The sequence below is a fragment of the Pantherophis guttatus genome, chromosome 7 (assembly GCF_059756535.1).
Source record: "Pantherophis guttatus breed Tessera chromosome 7, ASM5975653v1, whole genome shotgun sequence".
NCBI classification, from domain to species: domain Eukaryota; kingdom Metazoa; phylum Chordata; class Lepidosauria; order Squamata; family Colubridae; genus Pantherophis; species Pantherophis guttatus.
The window spans coordinates 72178364-72194713 of record NC_142069.1 but is presented as its reverse complement, the minus strand read 5'-3'; the positions used below and the strand labels follow the sequence as shown (position 1 = coordinate 72194713).

Below are 16350 nucleotides of genomic sequence, written 5' to 3'. Positions count from 1 at the left end.
GATTGCTCCCAAATAAGTCAGGATCTTCAAAACAATTTTATAACATGTTTTAAAGGAGGCTTATAGAACTTGAAAGGACACAGTGGCTCAGATGCTGAGCTTGTTGATTGAAAGGTCTCCAGTTAAGCGGTTTGAATCCCTAATGTTGCGAAATGGGGTGAGCTCCTGTTACTTGTCCCAGCTTCTGCAACCTAGCATTTCGAAAGTACATAAAAAATGCAAGTAGAAAAATAGGGACCACCTTTGGTGGGAAGGTAACAGGGTGTGCCTTTGGTGTTTAGTCATGCTGGCCACATGACCACAGAGACATCTTCAGACAGCGCTGGCTCTTTGGCTTTGAAACGGAGATAAGCACCACCCCCTAGAGTCGGGAACAACTAGCACATATGTGCAAGGGGAACCTTTACCTTTACCTATAGAACTTGGATATTTTAGGACCAAAACTGCAACCCCAGCTTCAGACAAGTCATGAAGCAGTTTATTTTTATTTGCTAGGATTCCTCATTTTCTACACAGTACAAATAAGGTTCATAAGTAAACGAATTAAACAGAATCTTCACATTATCTTCAAATTAATTAAATTTAGAACTAATAGAGAAGCTACAAGGGTTTGTGCAAATAATCAAGGTTTATAAACCTTTATGTCCTTGTGGTTTTCTTGTGGCAAGGGTTTTCTGAAGTGGTTTGCCATTGCCTCTTTCCAGGGCTGAAAATAACATGTCCAAAGTTACCTGGCTAGTATTGTGCCTAAGGCAGGACTAGAACTCACTACCTCCTGATTTCTAGCATGATGCCTTAACTACTACTTATCATAGGAAAGGCTATTGTGTCTCAAGAAAATGGTGGCAAAAACCAACAAGCAATTAATTATAAGAGAAAAATCTAACCTTTAGGCCCTTTAACATCTGGTAAACAAGGAACTGGATTCTATCTTCAGTTAGTTTCTCATGCTTCATTATTTTACTTAAGTCTGTTCCCATAAATGGCATGACAAGGTAGCTAAAATGAAAAGGCAGTTAAACATTAACTAAATCAAGTTACATAGTCTAATTGTAATATTGTATAGTAGCAACTTAACATGTAAAGGCATGCCATATTATAAAAATTTCAGTTAGAAGATATCAGGACAGTATAGAAAAAACAAATCTATCTTTAAATATGAACACTAAATTAGAATTCAGGTAGTCCTGGACTTACAACCAAACTTGAGCCCAAAACTTTCATTGCTAAGCAAAAGAGTTGTTAACTGAATTTTGCCACAATTGTTAAGTGAATCACTGCAGTCATTAAGTTAGTAGCATGGTTGTTAAGTGAATCTGGCTTCCCCATTGACTTTGCTTGTGAGAAAGTTGCAAAAGGGAAGCATATGTCCCTGGGACACTGCAACTGTAATAAATACATGCTAGCTGCCAATCAATCAAATTTTAATCACAGGGGATGCCGCAATGGTTGCAAGTGTGAAAAATGGTCATGTCAATTTTTTCCAGGACTGTTGTAACTAAACAACTGGTTGTAAGTCAGGGACTATCTATATAATAAAAAGGTCAATGTAAAAAGAAGTGAAACCTTGAAACCTTTCCTAAAATTCTAGAGAACCAGTGGCAAAACTCTTTTCTACAATGCATTACGTAGGTTGAGAGCAAGATAGAATTTACTTTGGATTATAAAATAACCATGTAAAAATTGGTCCTATTTTCCGGTAAACATTATCTTATATAAAGGCTTCTGTTCTTTTTTTTAAAACTGAATACCACAAATGATTTATGCTTTAGAACAATAAATGTTGATTGATAACACTATCTACAGTTGGCATAGTTTTATACTAGCACATAAAACTGGGCTGAGCTAGAGGATGCAGGTTGCAAAATTACTCTTTTAATTCCTCCATCCTCTAGCTCAGGGGTGTCAAACTCACAACCTAATAATCAATCAATCAAAGGAGAGGCACATGTGCTGTTAAGACTAAGACTGACAAAAAGATGAAGGCTGTTCCAACTGCTTTTTTGAAGATTGCAATATAAATTACTTTGAAGGACCAAGACTTGGGTGCTTTGGAACAGGACAGATAATGTGAGAAGTTCTGGCACATGGAGAATTATTATCTTGCTTGCCAGAAGTAATAAAATATCATTAATGCTTAATTAGAAGTCCTACTAAATTAAATGAAATCCACTAAACATGTCTAAGGTAGTCCAATATATACCCTGCTATCAATTATTTAAATTCAAAGGGAAACAGTGAAATTTGCAGAAAACCGATTAAACACATAAAAAGGGGGCAGAAAAAAAGCAAGTACTTTTCAGCTTCTGGGAACTATATTTAGTGCAAGGGAAAAAGCAGAACTTTCTGATAAAAAAGATAACAAAGAACCAGACCTGGAGGGCTGACAATTGTTGGATAATGAAAACACTGATGTGTGCTTTCCTCCATGATTTTATTATGGCTAATGTGCCACAGCTTATGAATATTGCAAAGCTGCCGAATAGCTCGCAAGCTATTCCAATAATATAAGTAACCAATGACAAAAAATATGGTTGAAGTAACTTAATAACTGTAGCCTTTTAAAACTAATACATGTATGATAGATATTACTGTGTTCACATGTAATAAGAAAATGCAGGACTTTAAATACAGGGTTAAAAGCTGACAAATAGATGGAAAAATGTAATAGTAATTTAAAGCAAAAGAAAAGGGGGAAAATAAACTATTTATAGAAGCAATTAATTGCAGAAACCCAAGTAACTAATAAAAGTTTCATAGACTTCTCTGGCTAGATGGGGCGGGAAAAATTACATATTTCTATTTTTGGACAAATAGCTTAAACTTCCCAAGTGTTGCACTCTACAGCACCCATCAGTCTCAGACATTTTATATGTTGATTGAATACAACAGAAACTGTGGATCAACACCTGGCTAATGTCGAGTAGAAAAAGTTGCTTTAGGTTTTAAATGGCTAAGCCAATCTACTTTTTAATAAATAACTAGATCTTCCAATACCTAATTATAAATAATAAACATGCTTTTGTTTTTTTAAAAAAATCAGATATTTAACTAATCTGGCAAAACAAAAAATGGCATATAAACTTAACAAATAAATGAATGAATTACTTCTGTATGTCCTCCGGATTTATTTGGTAAAATCTTAACCATTAAAACTAGAAAGATCTTTCAGTTTAATTTTCTACGTAATGCTATAAAGAGGTAACAACTATCTCTAAGTTCATAGTTTGTAAAAACATAGATGGTTGTGATGTCATTTTATTCTATATAAAGTCACGTGATTCTTGCAGCATAATGACAATACTCACCAACATCTACATTAATGTATCCTAATATGAAGAACCAGATTCCAAACTGTTCCAGTTAACTTCAGACCAAGCTTAACCAAGAACAGGGGTAGCTACTAATTTTCCCAAGGGGCCACATGAGAAACTGGGAATGTTGTGGAGGGCCACCGCCACCCTGCCAATGCCCCACCATCTGCAGGTGCTACACAGGTATTCTGCCCCCGACATTCTCCCCCCCAACATTGCTGAAGCTGTTCTCCCATTGATGCCAATGTCATGTGCCAGACTAGAACCTGTGAGCCATAAAATGCCCAGGTCTGCAAGAAGGAACAATAATGCCATCAATATAAATACAGAGAAATTTGAGATCAGCATCTATTTTAGTGTAAATCATAACACAGGACCCAAAGTTTTCCCCAAAATTATACACTTACAAGTCATTAAATTTATCCAGTGAAGAATCTGGTGTGAAGACATCTAAAAGCCCAATTACCTACAGAAGAAGAGAAACACAAATAAGAAAATACTGCCATTGCAATTATTTGCATGAGAAACATTAATTGCCAGTCTACTTCCAGGTCCAGTTCAAGCTATTGATTATGATCTTTAAAGCCCTACATTGCATGAGGTCAGGTTACCTATGGAACTGTCTTTATCACATTACATCAGTCTGATCCACCTGATCATACAGGAAAGATGTGCTTCAGATCCTGTCAGTTAATGAATGACTGCTGGGGTCCACAAAGAGAGCTTTCTCTGCCTTTACCCCCACTCTGTGGAAGCCTCCCCCCCCCCCGAGGTGAGACAGGTCCCCACTCTCTTGGCCTTCCATAAAGGTGATAAAAACACAGCTCTACATCTTTTCTTGCGCCAATGAAAGGGAGAGTTGGTACCCTGAAAGCCCCCCCCCCCAATTTTTAATCAATTTGTAACATCCCTTGCCTGTTTTAAATTTTACATTCTGTTTTATATGTTTTTAATACTTTATTGTACACTTCCCAGAATTGCTTTGTGAAGGAGACGGACAGTTCTTAAATATGACAAACAAATAATTAGTGAATTCAGGGTTTATTTTGCTGTAGGGCAGGGGTATCAAACTCAAGGCCCGGGGTCAGGATCTGGCCCGCAGGGTGCTTAGATCTGGCCTGTGGAGCCACCCTGGAAACAGCAGAGGACCGGCCAGCGGTGCCTCTACCAGAGAAAACAGAACTTGGGAGGCCGCCGTTTTCACTGGCAGAAGGTGCAGGAGGCTGTCGCAGCCGAAAATGGAGCTCAGGAGCCTGTTTTCACTGGCAAAGAGCTTGGGCCACCATAGGCACCTCTGACACGAGTGACGTTGAGCTGGCCATACCCACTCTGGCCACCCGAGGTCAAACACAGCCTTGATGTGGCCCTCAATGAAATTGAGTTTGACACCCCTGCTGTAGGGAAATGGTATACTATATGTTGTATGCATATCATGTATACAGGTTGGATCTGAGCAACTGAGAGCAAATTGGAGCTGAGATTTCCCATCTCTTCAACTACTCTAAACACACTCCAGAAGTTATAAAAACTTCATATGAAGAAGCATTGTCAATAGAGATCAAATTTCCTTTTGCACTGCTTTGTTTGTGCAAATCTCTCCTTGGATCAGAAGAGAAAACTGTTGACCTGAAGTTTCCTTTGTGCATCTTCAGAGATTCCTCTACTGTAACTGTTTCTGCTCAAACTGACACCATTTTGAGGTAGGTATCAGAAGGAAATAATCTTAAAGATTTATCACAATTAAAAAATAAAGACTCTCACTATATTACTGCCATCTAAGTTCTGTTCATATGGAAGATGTAAAGCTCTTGTAGACATCATTCATCTAGAAAGATTAACTATGATCCTTTGCCACTAAAAGATTTCTACCCATTTTAGATTTGGTTTAGCAACACAGCATGCATAGATACCCCTCCCGTAAATATTTAATGAATAGATAAAATATTACAAGCCTGCAATTATCTCACAAATTCTCATGAAAATTCATGACCCACAAGCGTTCATCTGAGAAATGACAAAGCCAGGAGCCAAAAATGTGCTGAGCCTTGATTTACCGCATCCCATCAAGAAAACCTTGACCAAATTAGCTTGCATGAAAACACAAACCTGCCTGATTCTTACCCACTAATTTACTTGCTTGGCAGAAAAATAGATGATTAGTGCTGAAAAAGGGTAATTAATGGATTCAAAATATATTCAGTTTCCTCCATGCTAAAATGCAATGCTAAAACAAATACTCTCAAACAGCACTTTAACAAAACTGTTATGGCTTGAGTGGAATGGAATATTTGTAACTAGCAACAAGACAGCATTCTCTTCCTCAACCCCCAGATTCACAATCAGAACTGATAATTACTAGACAAAACATATAATGTTTAATTGGACTGAAAAGTAATCCTGTCAAGAACACATGGAAGTATTAACTGGTATAACAAAATCCTTTGGTCTCTTTAGCTTTCAAAAAAGGGGAACAGGCATTTTGCACAAAGTATTATTGTTCAGATATGGTAGTAAACTATTTACGTTATATATATTTAAATATTGTATCTATCTATCTATCTATCTATAGTTTTTTAATGCTGTAATTCCAAATCACAAAAATAATTAAGACTGCAGTACCAATATATTAAAAATCAGTTATAATTAAAACAAAATTTCAAAAACTGCATTTAAAGTTTAAAAACTGTTTTAAAGTTTCTCCCTCTTTTTAAACAATTTTTAAATATTTTTAATATTCAAAGTTTAATTTGTTTTAAATTGATTGGGTTTTTTTTTTTAATCTGTCTGGGCCAAACTATTTAATTCGATTTTATTTTAAATTTTGTATGTATGTATTTTATTGTTGGCTGTTCACCGCCCTGAGTCCTTCGGGAGTAGGGCGGTATATAAATTAAATAAAAGTAAAGTAAAGTAAAGTCACAGTTCCTACAGAATTCCAGGCATTTAAGATAGCAATAGCATGGAAACAGAAATACACAGCCAAAGGGCTCGGTGAACAAAATATCAAACTGGCGCCACTTGTTCATTAGGCTCTATAACAATTCTCTCTTAATCATTAAGGCTTTTTAAAATTTGGCATTCTGTAATATTAGGCTACATATTAAGCTATGGTTAGCATTTTCACCCACCTGCTCTGTTCCTTTATTATCAGGACTATGAGATTAGTGTCTTTTTCAGTTCCAGTTTTAACTAAATAGACTTTAATTATGGATAGAGCTTAACTGTTATTCATTTAACCAATTCTGACTGCTGATTCTTTCAATAATGTTCAATAAGCTTTTGCAGACTGAGTGTTCCCTTTAGGAGTGTATTTTAAGGCTGGAAGAGGTTAAAGCTGGAAGAATAACAACTTTTAGGAGGCAGAAACACAAAAAATGTGTTGCCTAAATAGATAATTTTATTGATGACTTTTATTTGGGATTGTTCTGTTGAATTTATCCCAGGTTTGGGCTCAGAACTAATGTTAAATGGCATTCTCATAGCCACGCTTGGCAAAAAATGGAAGTTTGTTTATGAGGTGCTAAACTAGAGTTGTTAGTCAATGTTTGTCCATACTAGGCTTCTGTATCTCATGAGTCATGACCTGTTACTAATAATAGTTGATGAGGCAGTGGAGGAATGAAAGATTGTGCAAAATTTATTTATTTAGAAGAAATAGTAAAACAACGACAACAGTGGTTTAGATCATCATCTACATCCATGTTAGTCTATGTGAACTAGTTCCTGTTAGGCTGCTAAATCAGAGTGCGCAAGGATTTTCTGGGCTGTGGAACAGACGGTTTGTTAGAGCAGGTACTCACATTTTCATGCTTCATGTGCTTCAGAAGGCGCAGTTCCCGATAGGCTCGTTTGGCAAAAAGCTCTGATTGAAATGGGCGGTACAACTTCTTGATAGCCACCTTGCTTCCACTTTTCTGGTCAATAGCTGAACTTAACAGAGACAGAAGAGTTGAATTAGATGTAAATAGAGAAGACATGTGGACCTGTCAAGACAAAATAGCTACTGCATTAACCTTCTAAGGTGTAAAGATTCAGGTTCTACCTTTAATTGTGTTACAAGGGTGTCTATGAATCAATAAGGATGGTTGTTCAAATGAGGTTACCTCTGCCCTGTTCTCCTTCTAAGTGTGGCAAGAAGTTTGCTTATCTTGGGAAAATTCTTCATTGACTAGAGGCTCACTCCTAGCATCACCAACATGCTTCTACCTTAATAACAAACTAGTCTGCTTATTTATAAGTTTATCCAGAGGTCTTCAAACTTGGCAGCTTTAAGACTTTAAGAGCTATGCTGGCTGGAGAATTCTGGGAGCTGAAGTTCACAAGTCTTAAAGCTACCAAGTTTGAAGACCCCCGAGTTTATCAGTTTGAGAGGTGTATTGTAACAAGAAACCTAAGAAACTGCTCAAGTTGTATTGTTTCTCTAACTGGCACTGACTCACTGACACCTCTTTTCTATCACTTTCCATCACCTCCTTTTAAGAGGAGACAGAGAACTTCTGCATGAGAAACAGATACTTTATCAAAGAATTAAGAACTCACCTCAGCAGAATATAATTACTTAAGATCATGTTTCATGTAAGAGACAGAGAAACACCTGTGTTATGTGTGTGTGTAAGATAGATCAACAATATAATGTATTGTTATTTACTGGGGGTCATAGGCAACTCCAATCCAAAAGGTTGAAGCGACTTAGATTCACCTCTACAATAACCTCAACACCTGAGGAACAACCAAACATAACAAGTGGGGTTACACCATCCTCTTCCACTTCCATGGCCATGCTCTGATGTGTTCTGAAAAGCCAATGGAATTTGAGGCAGTTAAAACTTGAAGGGGAATGTTGTTCCAAAGCAGAGGCAACATGGTCTCTGGGGATGATATTCCATAGGGAGCTGGGCATACTCTTATATATGTCTTATTGGACAGGAAGAAGCCACTGGGAGAAAATCCAGCTGAAGCCATGTAGGGCATTAACGGTAAATACCTTGATTTGCACTCAGGAGGAAACTGATAACCAGTAGTTCTCAAAAGATGTGTTACATGAGAGACTCTAGATGTTATCATCACTACCGAAACTATATTCTGGACCAGCAGAAGCTACCAAGGTGGTTTCAAGGATGTCCCACATAACGCATATTACATTAATTCAAACAGGTATGAGGAAGGTGTGAGTGACTGTAAGCAGGACCTTCTGATCCACATGACTTAAGCTAGTGCACCAGATATAACCATGCAGGAGTCCACGCAATTTCAATAGTTGCCTGTTCTTCAAGGAGTTTGAAAACATTTTCAGAAGGTTAAATCTCTTCGTACCTTATAGGACTTGGATATATTGAAAATTATGGGTTTCTGAAGCTGCAGGTAGCTACTTCAATTTTGCTTATTTAGATTCACTTAGATGGGCCTAATGTTCTTGTCCATAGCAAGATTTGGGCTGGAGGAATTAAGAGATGCAATGACTGCCTATATATAAAGAATAAAAAGAATCACATCTTTGACAGGTATTCTTTAGAAATATAATTCTATGTCCCAAGACATAACATGTCCAGCAAGGTGGAGTGTTTGGTAAATCCAGTTAATATAAGTAATACTTAGTGCTTGTACACATTTATTCCATATGTGTGGTATTCTGCCCAATGTATCAATAACTACAGGAATAACAATTTCACTTTCTTTCATAATTACTCATTTTAATTGTTTAAACTCAGTATTTTGTATTTTTCCCATGTCTTGTTATCCTCAATATTGCAAAAATTACTCTTTTCAATTATTGCCATTATGCAACACTGCTTCACATTGCTCAATTTTGCTTCTGTTGACTTAGAATACATACTGGAAACTGGAAAGTTTAAAGGAGCCAAATATTGTTTCCAGTTAATCCCATTCAGAATACCCTTTTCCACATAAATTCACTTTCATTTAGTTTACCCAATGAATAAATTGCACAAAATGAGTCAGAGATATATCCACCTGGCCAGATCATAACGCTACCCTGAAAGGAAAAAGCTGGACAGGCTCTAGAGCCGTGATGGCATGCCATAGGTGGCACACAGCGCCAAATCTGTGGGCACGCGAGCATTGCCCTAGTTCAGCTCCAGCACGCATGCACGTGCCAGCCAACTGATTTTCGGGCCTTCCAGGCCTACCGGAAGTTGGAAAAAAGGGCTGTTTCTCGCCTCCAGGGGGTGGGGGAGGCCGTTTTCACCCTCCCCAGGCTCCAAGAAACCCTCTGGAGCCTGGGGAGGGCGAAAAACGGGCCTACCGGTAACCTTTTTGCCATCACGTGCCAAAAGCGGGAGGAGTGCGGGGGGTCGTGTGCACATGTGCAGGGGGCACTGAATTAAGGGTGTGGCCATGTGCACGTGTGATCCCCCTGCATTTCCCCCGCTTTTGGCATGTGAAGGCAAAAAGGTTAGCTATCACTGCTCTACAGTAAGTGAAGACTGAAGTCAAGATTCCAGCATTTTATGTTCCAAAATCTGTCAGAATTATAACTGGTCACAGAAGTGCAGTTTTGTCAATGCATTCAAACTGCCAATTGCACCAACCATCATCAGGGCACATGCCAGAGGAAGTAAAACATCAATTTTTCCTATTTCCATTTGAGATCTGGGATCAACAGAAGAAAGAAATCAGTAATTGACAGATGGAAATAATAGAATGAAGCATTAAAAGGGAAGGGAAATAGGAAGAAGGGACAGGATGTAATGTGATGTAATGGACAGATTTCATGGTATTTTTGGCAGTAATATAGAAGCAGTTTGCAATTGCCTTTTCCTGAGTTGCTTTTTCAACTTCCCATTGTACCCTATAGCTATAAAATCACCTGGTGGCCTCCCAGCCATAAAAACAAGTCCAATTTTGTTTTTGTTTTTTTATCAGATCCTCCTAGGTTGGCTAGATGTTGGCTATAAATTATTGGAATTGGGTTTCCAACAGAAAATTTGGCTTTCTGTTTATTTGGCTTTTGTTTTTAATTGCTCACAAGACATTCAGAATAATGGAATAACAGAGTTGAAAGGGGCCTTGGAGATCTTCTAGTCCAACCCTTACTCAGCCAGGAAACCCTATACCATTTCAGACAAATGGTTGTCCAATCTCTTCTTAAAAACTTCCAATGGTGGCGCACCCAGAACTTCTGGAGGCAAGTCATTCCACTGATTAATTGTTGTAACTGTCAGGAAATTTCTCCTTAGTTCTAGGTTCTCTCCTTGATTAATTCATTGCGGCAGCAAAGACGTGAAAAGGCTGAGTCATTTCCAGTTAGTAAAAACGGCATGTGTTGCGAGAATATTTCTGGGGGGATAAAAATAAACATTTCCCTTTACAGAAACCAGCCACATTTGTGTTGTTGCAAAATTATAACTTACTGCCCAAGGTTGTTTCAGATTTTCCCCTCTCCCAAAGATCGTTACTCCCTTCTTTGCCCCAAAACAATAAAGTAAAAGTAAAACTTTTCTCTCTCCTCCCTCCGCATTTTCTATACAACACAGTAAAAAAGAGCAGAATGAAGAAATTCAACCTTCAAAGCCATTCGAAGTCCTGCTAACACCACCCCGCTGGGGTTCTGGGTTCGCTTTCAACGGAACGCGGGCTGCATTCACACGACACGTTAAAAACCTGCATGCTAACTTCATTAACGATACTTGTTCACTGCTGATTACTGGAGGCTTTCTCGTGTCACCTCACTTTAAAGAGACACCCCCCCCCGGCTGATGCAAAGTGAGAGGAAACCCAGAGAAAAACCGAGCGTATCGTGTGAATAGGTCGAACCGCAGCTCTGCGGAAGAAAATGCGCTACGGCCGGCATTTCGTGCGGCCGCCTCTGGTTGCCGGCTGCCACGGAAAACAGGCTTATGGGGTGTGGATGTATTTTGTGTGTGTGTGTGTGTGAGTTAGAAACAGTGCCATTGTTCCCTTGCTGGACGGCGCCGGACTTAACGCTCCGACAGCAGCGCAGCGCTTCCTTTCGGGGCTCTTTCCTCCGCCCGCGAAGCAAGGGCGCCCGGTGTGCCTTGGCGAACTTCCACTTACCAGACGGCGCCGTAGGCTCCCGAGCCCACCGCCTGCAGCTCTCGGTAGCGCTCCCTCACTTCCCAGACGGTCTTGGTGATGTCCTGGCGGTAGAAGCCTTTCCTGGGGGAGGTCATCGCGGCCTCTCCCTCTTCCCCAGATTGCCCACAAAGGGGGGAAGGAAAAAAAAAACTAACCCAAAAAATCCAGCTGGGAAAAAAAAAAAAGGGGCGGCGGGCTACTTTAGACCCGCTGCTAATGCCTGGCTGGCGCGCGCAAAGCCTTTTGTGCGGCACAGCGCGCGCGCGCGTGCATCTCCTCTTGCTTGGGGGGGGGGGGAGTCTACCGAACTAACTGGGTCCCAGCGCGCGCCCCCACCCTCCCTTTGCCTGCTCCTCCTATTCGCTTTCCCCGGGTGGAGGAGGAGGAGGAGAGCCACGCGGCGGTCCCTTGGCTACGCCGAAAGGCCACGTGCGCGGCGCTCTCCGCCCTTCCTTCCGCGCTCGTTTTTTGGGAAGGTGGGGTGGGGTCGTGGGGGAGGGGGAGAGAGAGAGGAAAAACCCCGCGGGATATTTCTGGCTCCTGAATGGCTACTGTCGCCTCCCCGTTGTTAGAAAATTGCCGGCTTGGGTTATGCCAAGTTTGAGCAAAGCAGCTGCTTTGGAACATAATGGAACAAAAATGAGGGGGTTTTTTGGCGGGCGGGGCGGCCTTGGGATTCTCTTTCTACCTTAGTGTTTCTCAACCTTGGAAGCTTGAAGATGGGTGGACTTCAACTCCCAGAATCCCCCAGCCAGCGTTGCTGGCTGGGGGATTCTGGGAGTTGAAGTCCACCCATCTTCAAGCTTCCAAGGTTGAGAAACACTGCTCTAGCTGCTGAAAACGGAAGACGTTATTTCTTCATAATTAACCGCTTGATGTCCTAACATACTAGGCGTGTCCCGATTAAAAACCCAGAAAACTGCCTCCAAACCCATCCTGCCCACAGATATGGTCTCCCCAGATTACTCACTCTCAGTCTCACCTCCAGTCTTCCTAGCCTAAGTATTTCCATGTCTAGGTTTATCATATTTTTCAAGCAGGAGGGGGGTGGCAATCTGCAGGCTAGTTAGTGTGCAAGTAAAGCTGGCAGCAGGGAAGTTAGTGCAATTCAGTTTCCCCCTTTGTGCAGCGTGCCAAGGCCCATAAACTTTAAAGCCACATATGCTCCTTTTGTGGATTGGTGCAACCCTGTTCTCCAGGATTTATAAACTGGCTGAGATGCAAAGCCAGTTAGGAGAGGAAGGTGTGTGTGGGATATGTTTGCCACCTGGAGTTATTTGTAAAAATAATAAAGGCGGGATACAAATACATAAGTAAATCCCAATCAAACTAGGACATACGGTAAGCCTAATTTCCAATTTGTGGGAAATTCCTTGGATGAGATCCCTTCAGCCTCAGGGTTAGGTTCTGTCCACCATCACATTTAACTGGAATGAAGCGGGTTGATACACAGTAATGTATTGTGCCATCCTATAAATTCAGTCAGAAGTAGTTTTAGATTTGTTCTTAAACTGACCTGGGATTATCTGAAGCTCAACCAACTCTCTTGATCCGTTATGCTATCCAAAACCAAAATAAAGATGCTAAGGTTGATTTTGTGTCATCAAGTTGATGTCAGCTCTAAGCAGCCACATAGATTTTTGTCTGTGGTGATTTGTCCCTAACCTGATCCTTCAACTTTCCTAATGATGCATTCCTTGCTGTTGTAACAGCCTGATTCTATGGAGATCATAGGAGGAAACCTCTGTTAGTCTGATAGCACTTTTTCTTTCCAACAGATTCAGTTAAAAATGAATAAGCTTTTGTGAACTGCAGCTTTTTCATCAGAAACAGATCAGAAATAGATTGATTGAGGCGAAGTGGATGGTGGTGATGGAGAAGTGTTTAGGCAGATAACACCCACTGAGATGGTCTTTTTGAGTTTTTGAGGTATGTGACTTCAGCAATCTCTTGCTTAGTGATGGAATTAAAATGCTAGTTTTCCAAAATAATCATTGTGAGGTCTGCTGCAGGATGTCCTAGGACAGGGGTCAGCAACCTGCGGCTCCGGAGCCACATGCAGCTCTTTGGGCCCTCTGCTGTGGCTCCCTGTCAGGTGATCCCACCACTGGCTAGTCCTCCCGTCCCAATCACTCCTCACCTGGCCTGAGAAGGTAAGGGCGATGGGGGGTGGGGGGGATGGAAAAGCAGCCTGGGCAGAGACACAGAGATACAGAGGGAGGGGGAGAGAGACATAGAAAGAGAGCGGGGGGTGGAGGGGGGGAGAGAGAGATGTGCCAAAAGGATTTTGTGGTTCTCGGTGTTTTTTAACAACTGGTTCTTGGCCCTAATGACCAGCTGGGTAGGCGTAGCTAGGGGTGGTCATGTGACTGGTGCAAGTGAGTGACATCAAGTTGGCCACACCCACCCAGGTTTTGTGGCTCCTGGTATTTTCTTTTCTGTGGGAAACAAGTCCAAATGGCTCTTTGAGTATTTAAGGTTGCAGACCCCTGTCCCAGGAAATTGAAATGCTGTCCTGTTCTAAGGATTTGTGATGCATTCTATTGCCCTTTTCATAAGGGAGGTTAATTGGAGACTTCTGTGATTACCGCAGAAGAGCATGTGGGCAAAAATATGTTCCACCCATGATTGATTTCTTGACTGGGGAGTTCAATTAGGCATGATAGATCAAGAAGAAGACACCAAGGGTGTCTGTATTATATGGTCAAAAAAGGCAAGATGACAGCCATGATAGAAGGATTGAAGCTCTGCCTTTTTAAATGTGCATCGCTCATGAAAAAACAGCTTCAATTGCAACTTTGTGGTTGCCATGTCAACTCTTTTGACCATATCCCTAAGGGTATCTAGTAATATAAATTGAATTTAGTATTTGCTAGTTTTCATTTACTTGCAGTTTATCAATCTTGTCTCTACTATCTCTGTAAAAAGTTCGGGTATAGATTATAAGTAGAAGCTATGAATCATCTTAATCACTCAAAGTGTCTTCTCCAGCCTAGAGTTCTTAAATACCGTGTAATCTCTTATTGGTTTAACTTTTCTAAACATGGTAACTTAAAGGGGGAAAGGCTAGGGTCTCTTTAATTTTTTCTCCAGTGCTTACGGTACTTAAGAATGACGTTTAGAGGAAACAGACACATAAATACTAGATATTGCTAAAAACTCCTTTGTACACCTTACCTTGAGTGATTCCTTCACCAAGAAGAAAGCTGTTTAGGCATGTTATACTTAATCCACAGGGAGCTTGCTTGTGAGGTACAAAACACCAAACCAAACACAAAGCAAGCAAACCGAACTAAACCCCCTCCTGGAATCTTAGCTGATGATCCATCAAGGATTTCTATTAAAGTATGACTGCTGTGACTATCCATGCCAAGGTTGACTTCAGTGTCTCAAGCAGACAGTTCTATCTCTGATAGATAGAAAGGCCGTCATACAAAGTACTGGCAATATCTATTTCCTATTGTACCTCTGGGTTTATATGCCAGTACTAGTTACAGAACAATAAATAGAAGATCCTAAAACAACCCTGCCTGAGTACAGCAGGTGCACCACAAAAATATGAGCGAACAACCTTTAGTAGAATTGATCTTTGGCAAGATTTTCAAAAGTGTATTGTTTCTATTTGTTACCAGATTTTGAGCCAACATCATAGCAGTGGGATCATCTGATTAATGTTATTGAGGCTGGGAAGATAAATTAGAGTTTATCTTTAGACCCCAGCTTTCTACACTATATTGTTACGGTATATTACCTGGGCCAGGGTTTGAGTTTGATTGCAGCCTTTTCCCCTCTAGCCAATGTTGTACTTCATGATATACATCTAGTGGGCTGAGAAATCTGAGTAATATAGACAATAGGAAAGCAAGAGCTGGAGATAACAGAAATACAAAATAAAATCTGCGTGGGAGCACCTTCCATCTGTAGTCTGCAATATTTCTTTGGCAGAGATTATGTGTGCTATGCTTTGTTGCATAGTTTTAGATCAGGGATATATTGAATGAATTGCCCATTTGTGGTTAAATGCCAAGAAGATATATATACATATACATATGAATACATATATATCTTTATATAGATGAGAGGGGGAGAGAGAGGAGAGAGGGAGGGAGGGAGAGAGAGAGAGAGAGAGAGAGAGAATGAGAGAGAATTAGATACATATGAGTTAGATAAATACTTTCTAAGAAGATATATATTTCTAGTTCTTGGGTGGCAGAGAGAATGACCAAATTTTTTGTGCATTCCAGCATTGGGGCGTCTTTTAATAATGAATTGTTTTCTGCATCCCTCTTCCCCATTATTTCTGGGATGCTGTAACCTGCCAACTGAAGTTAGTACTGCATTAAGTCCAATGTAGTTAGTTGTCCCTGAATAGCATTTGCAATACTCCTTAGTTTTTATGTTTACACAAATCTCTTTACTGTATAAGGATAATAACCATTGAAAGACAAGATCATATATCTGAAGAAAATGAGATATTTCACCAAGAGGTTTCTTCATATTTCAGAGTTAGTCTTTACTTTTCTTGCATTTATTCACTTCTGAAATTTATCAAAAAGTGTGAAAATCTGACACATGAAAAAGAGTTACTCATTATAATCCAAGAAAATAAGATGTGGAAAAATGGATTTAAATTGCAGGAAGACTTTGAAGAGAACAGATTGTTTGTGGACCAATGACTCAAAACAGTGGTGGTTTGATTCAGTTTACTGGTTATGTCAGTAGAGTTGTAAAGGATGTTTTAATTTGGATTTTTGCATGGATGTCACATTTTACTAGATGGCCTACATGACTTCTTCCAACAATATGGCTCTGTGGAAGATCTAATTTCACATGAGAAATTGTTTTTGTGAACATTTTCCTCCTACTTCTCTAAACTGCCACCATAATCAGGGCCAACAGTGCTTAACTATGAAAGCATACTTTTTTGACTTGGGACTTATTTTATCAATGGCTAGCTGACAAAAACAGGAGCTAGAAACAG

General features: G+C 40.1%; 1 protein-coding gene across 2 annotated transcripts in view; it reads right to left on the bottom strand.

Annotated features, from left to right (window-relative positions):
* MAPK12 (mitogen-activated protein kinase 12) overlaps window positions 1–11796 on the bottom strand; it is a 29908-nt gene extending 18112 nt beyond the window's left edge. The window contains exons 1-4 of one of the 2 annotated variants that reach the window (XM_034421191.3): window positions 11349–11796; window positions 7115–7244; window positions 3722–3780; window positions 888–999 (exon numbers count right to left, since the gene is read on the bottom strand). In XM_034421191.3, the coding sequence (XP_034277082.1) occupies window positions 888–999; window positions 3722–3780; window positions 7115–7244; window positions 11349–11464 (417 nt within the window). In that variant the 5' untranslated portion in view covers window positions 11465–11796. The remainder of the gene's footprint in view (window positions 1–887; window positions 1000–3721; window positions 3781–7114; window positions 7245–11348) is intronic. The other variant, XM_034421182.3, reaches the window with a different exon arrangement.
* Between the last annotated feature and the right edge of the window lie 4554 nt (window positions 11797–16350).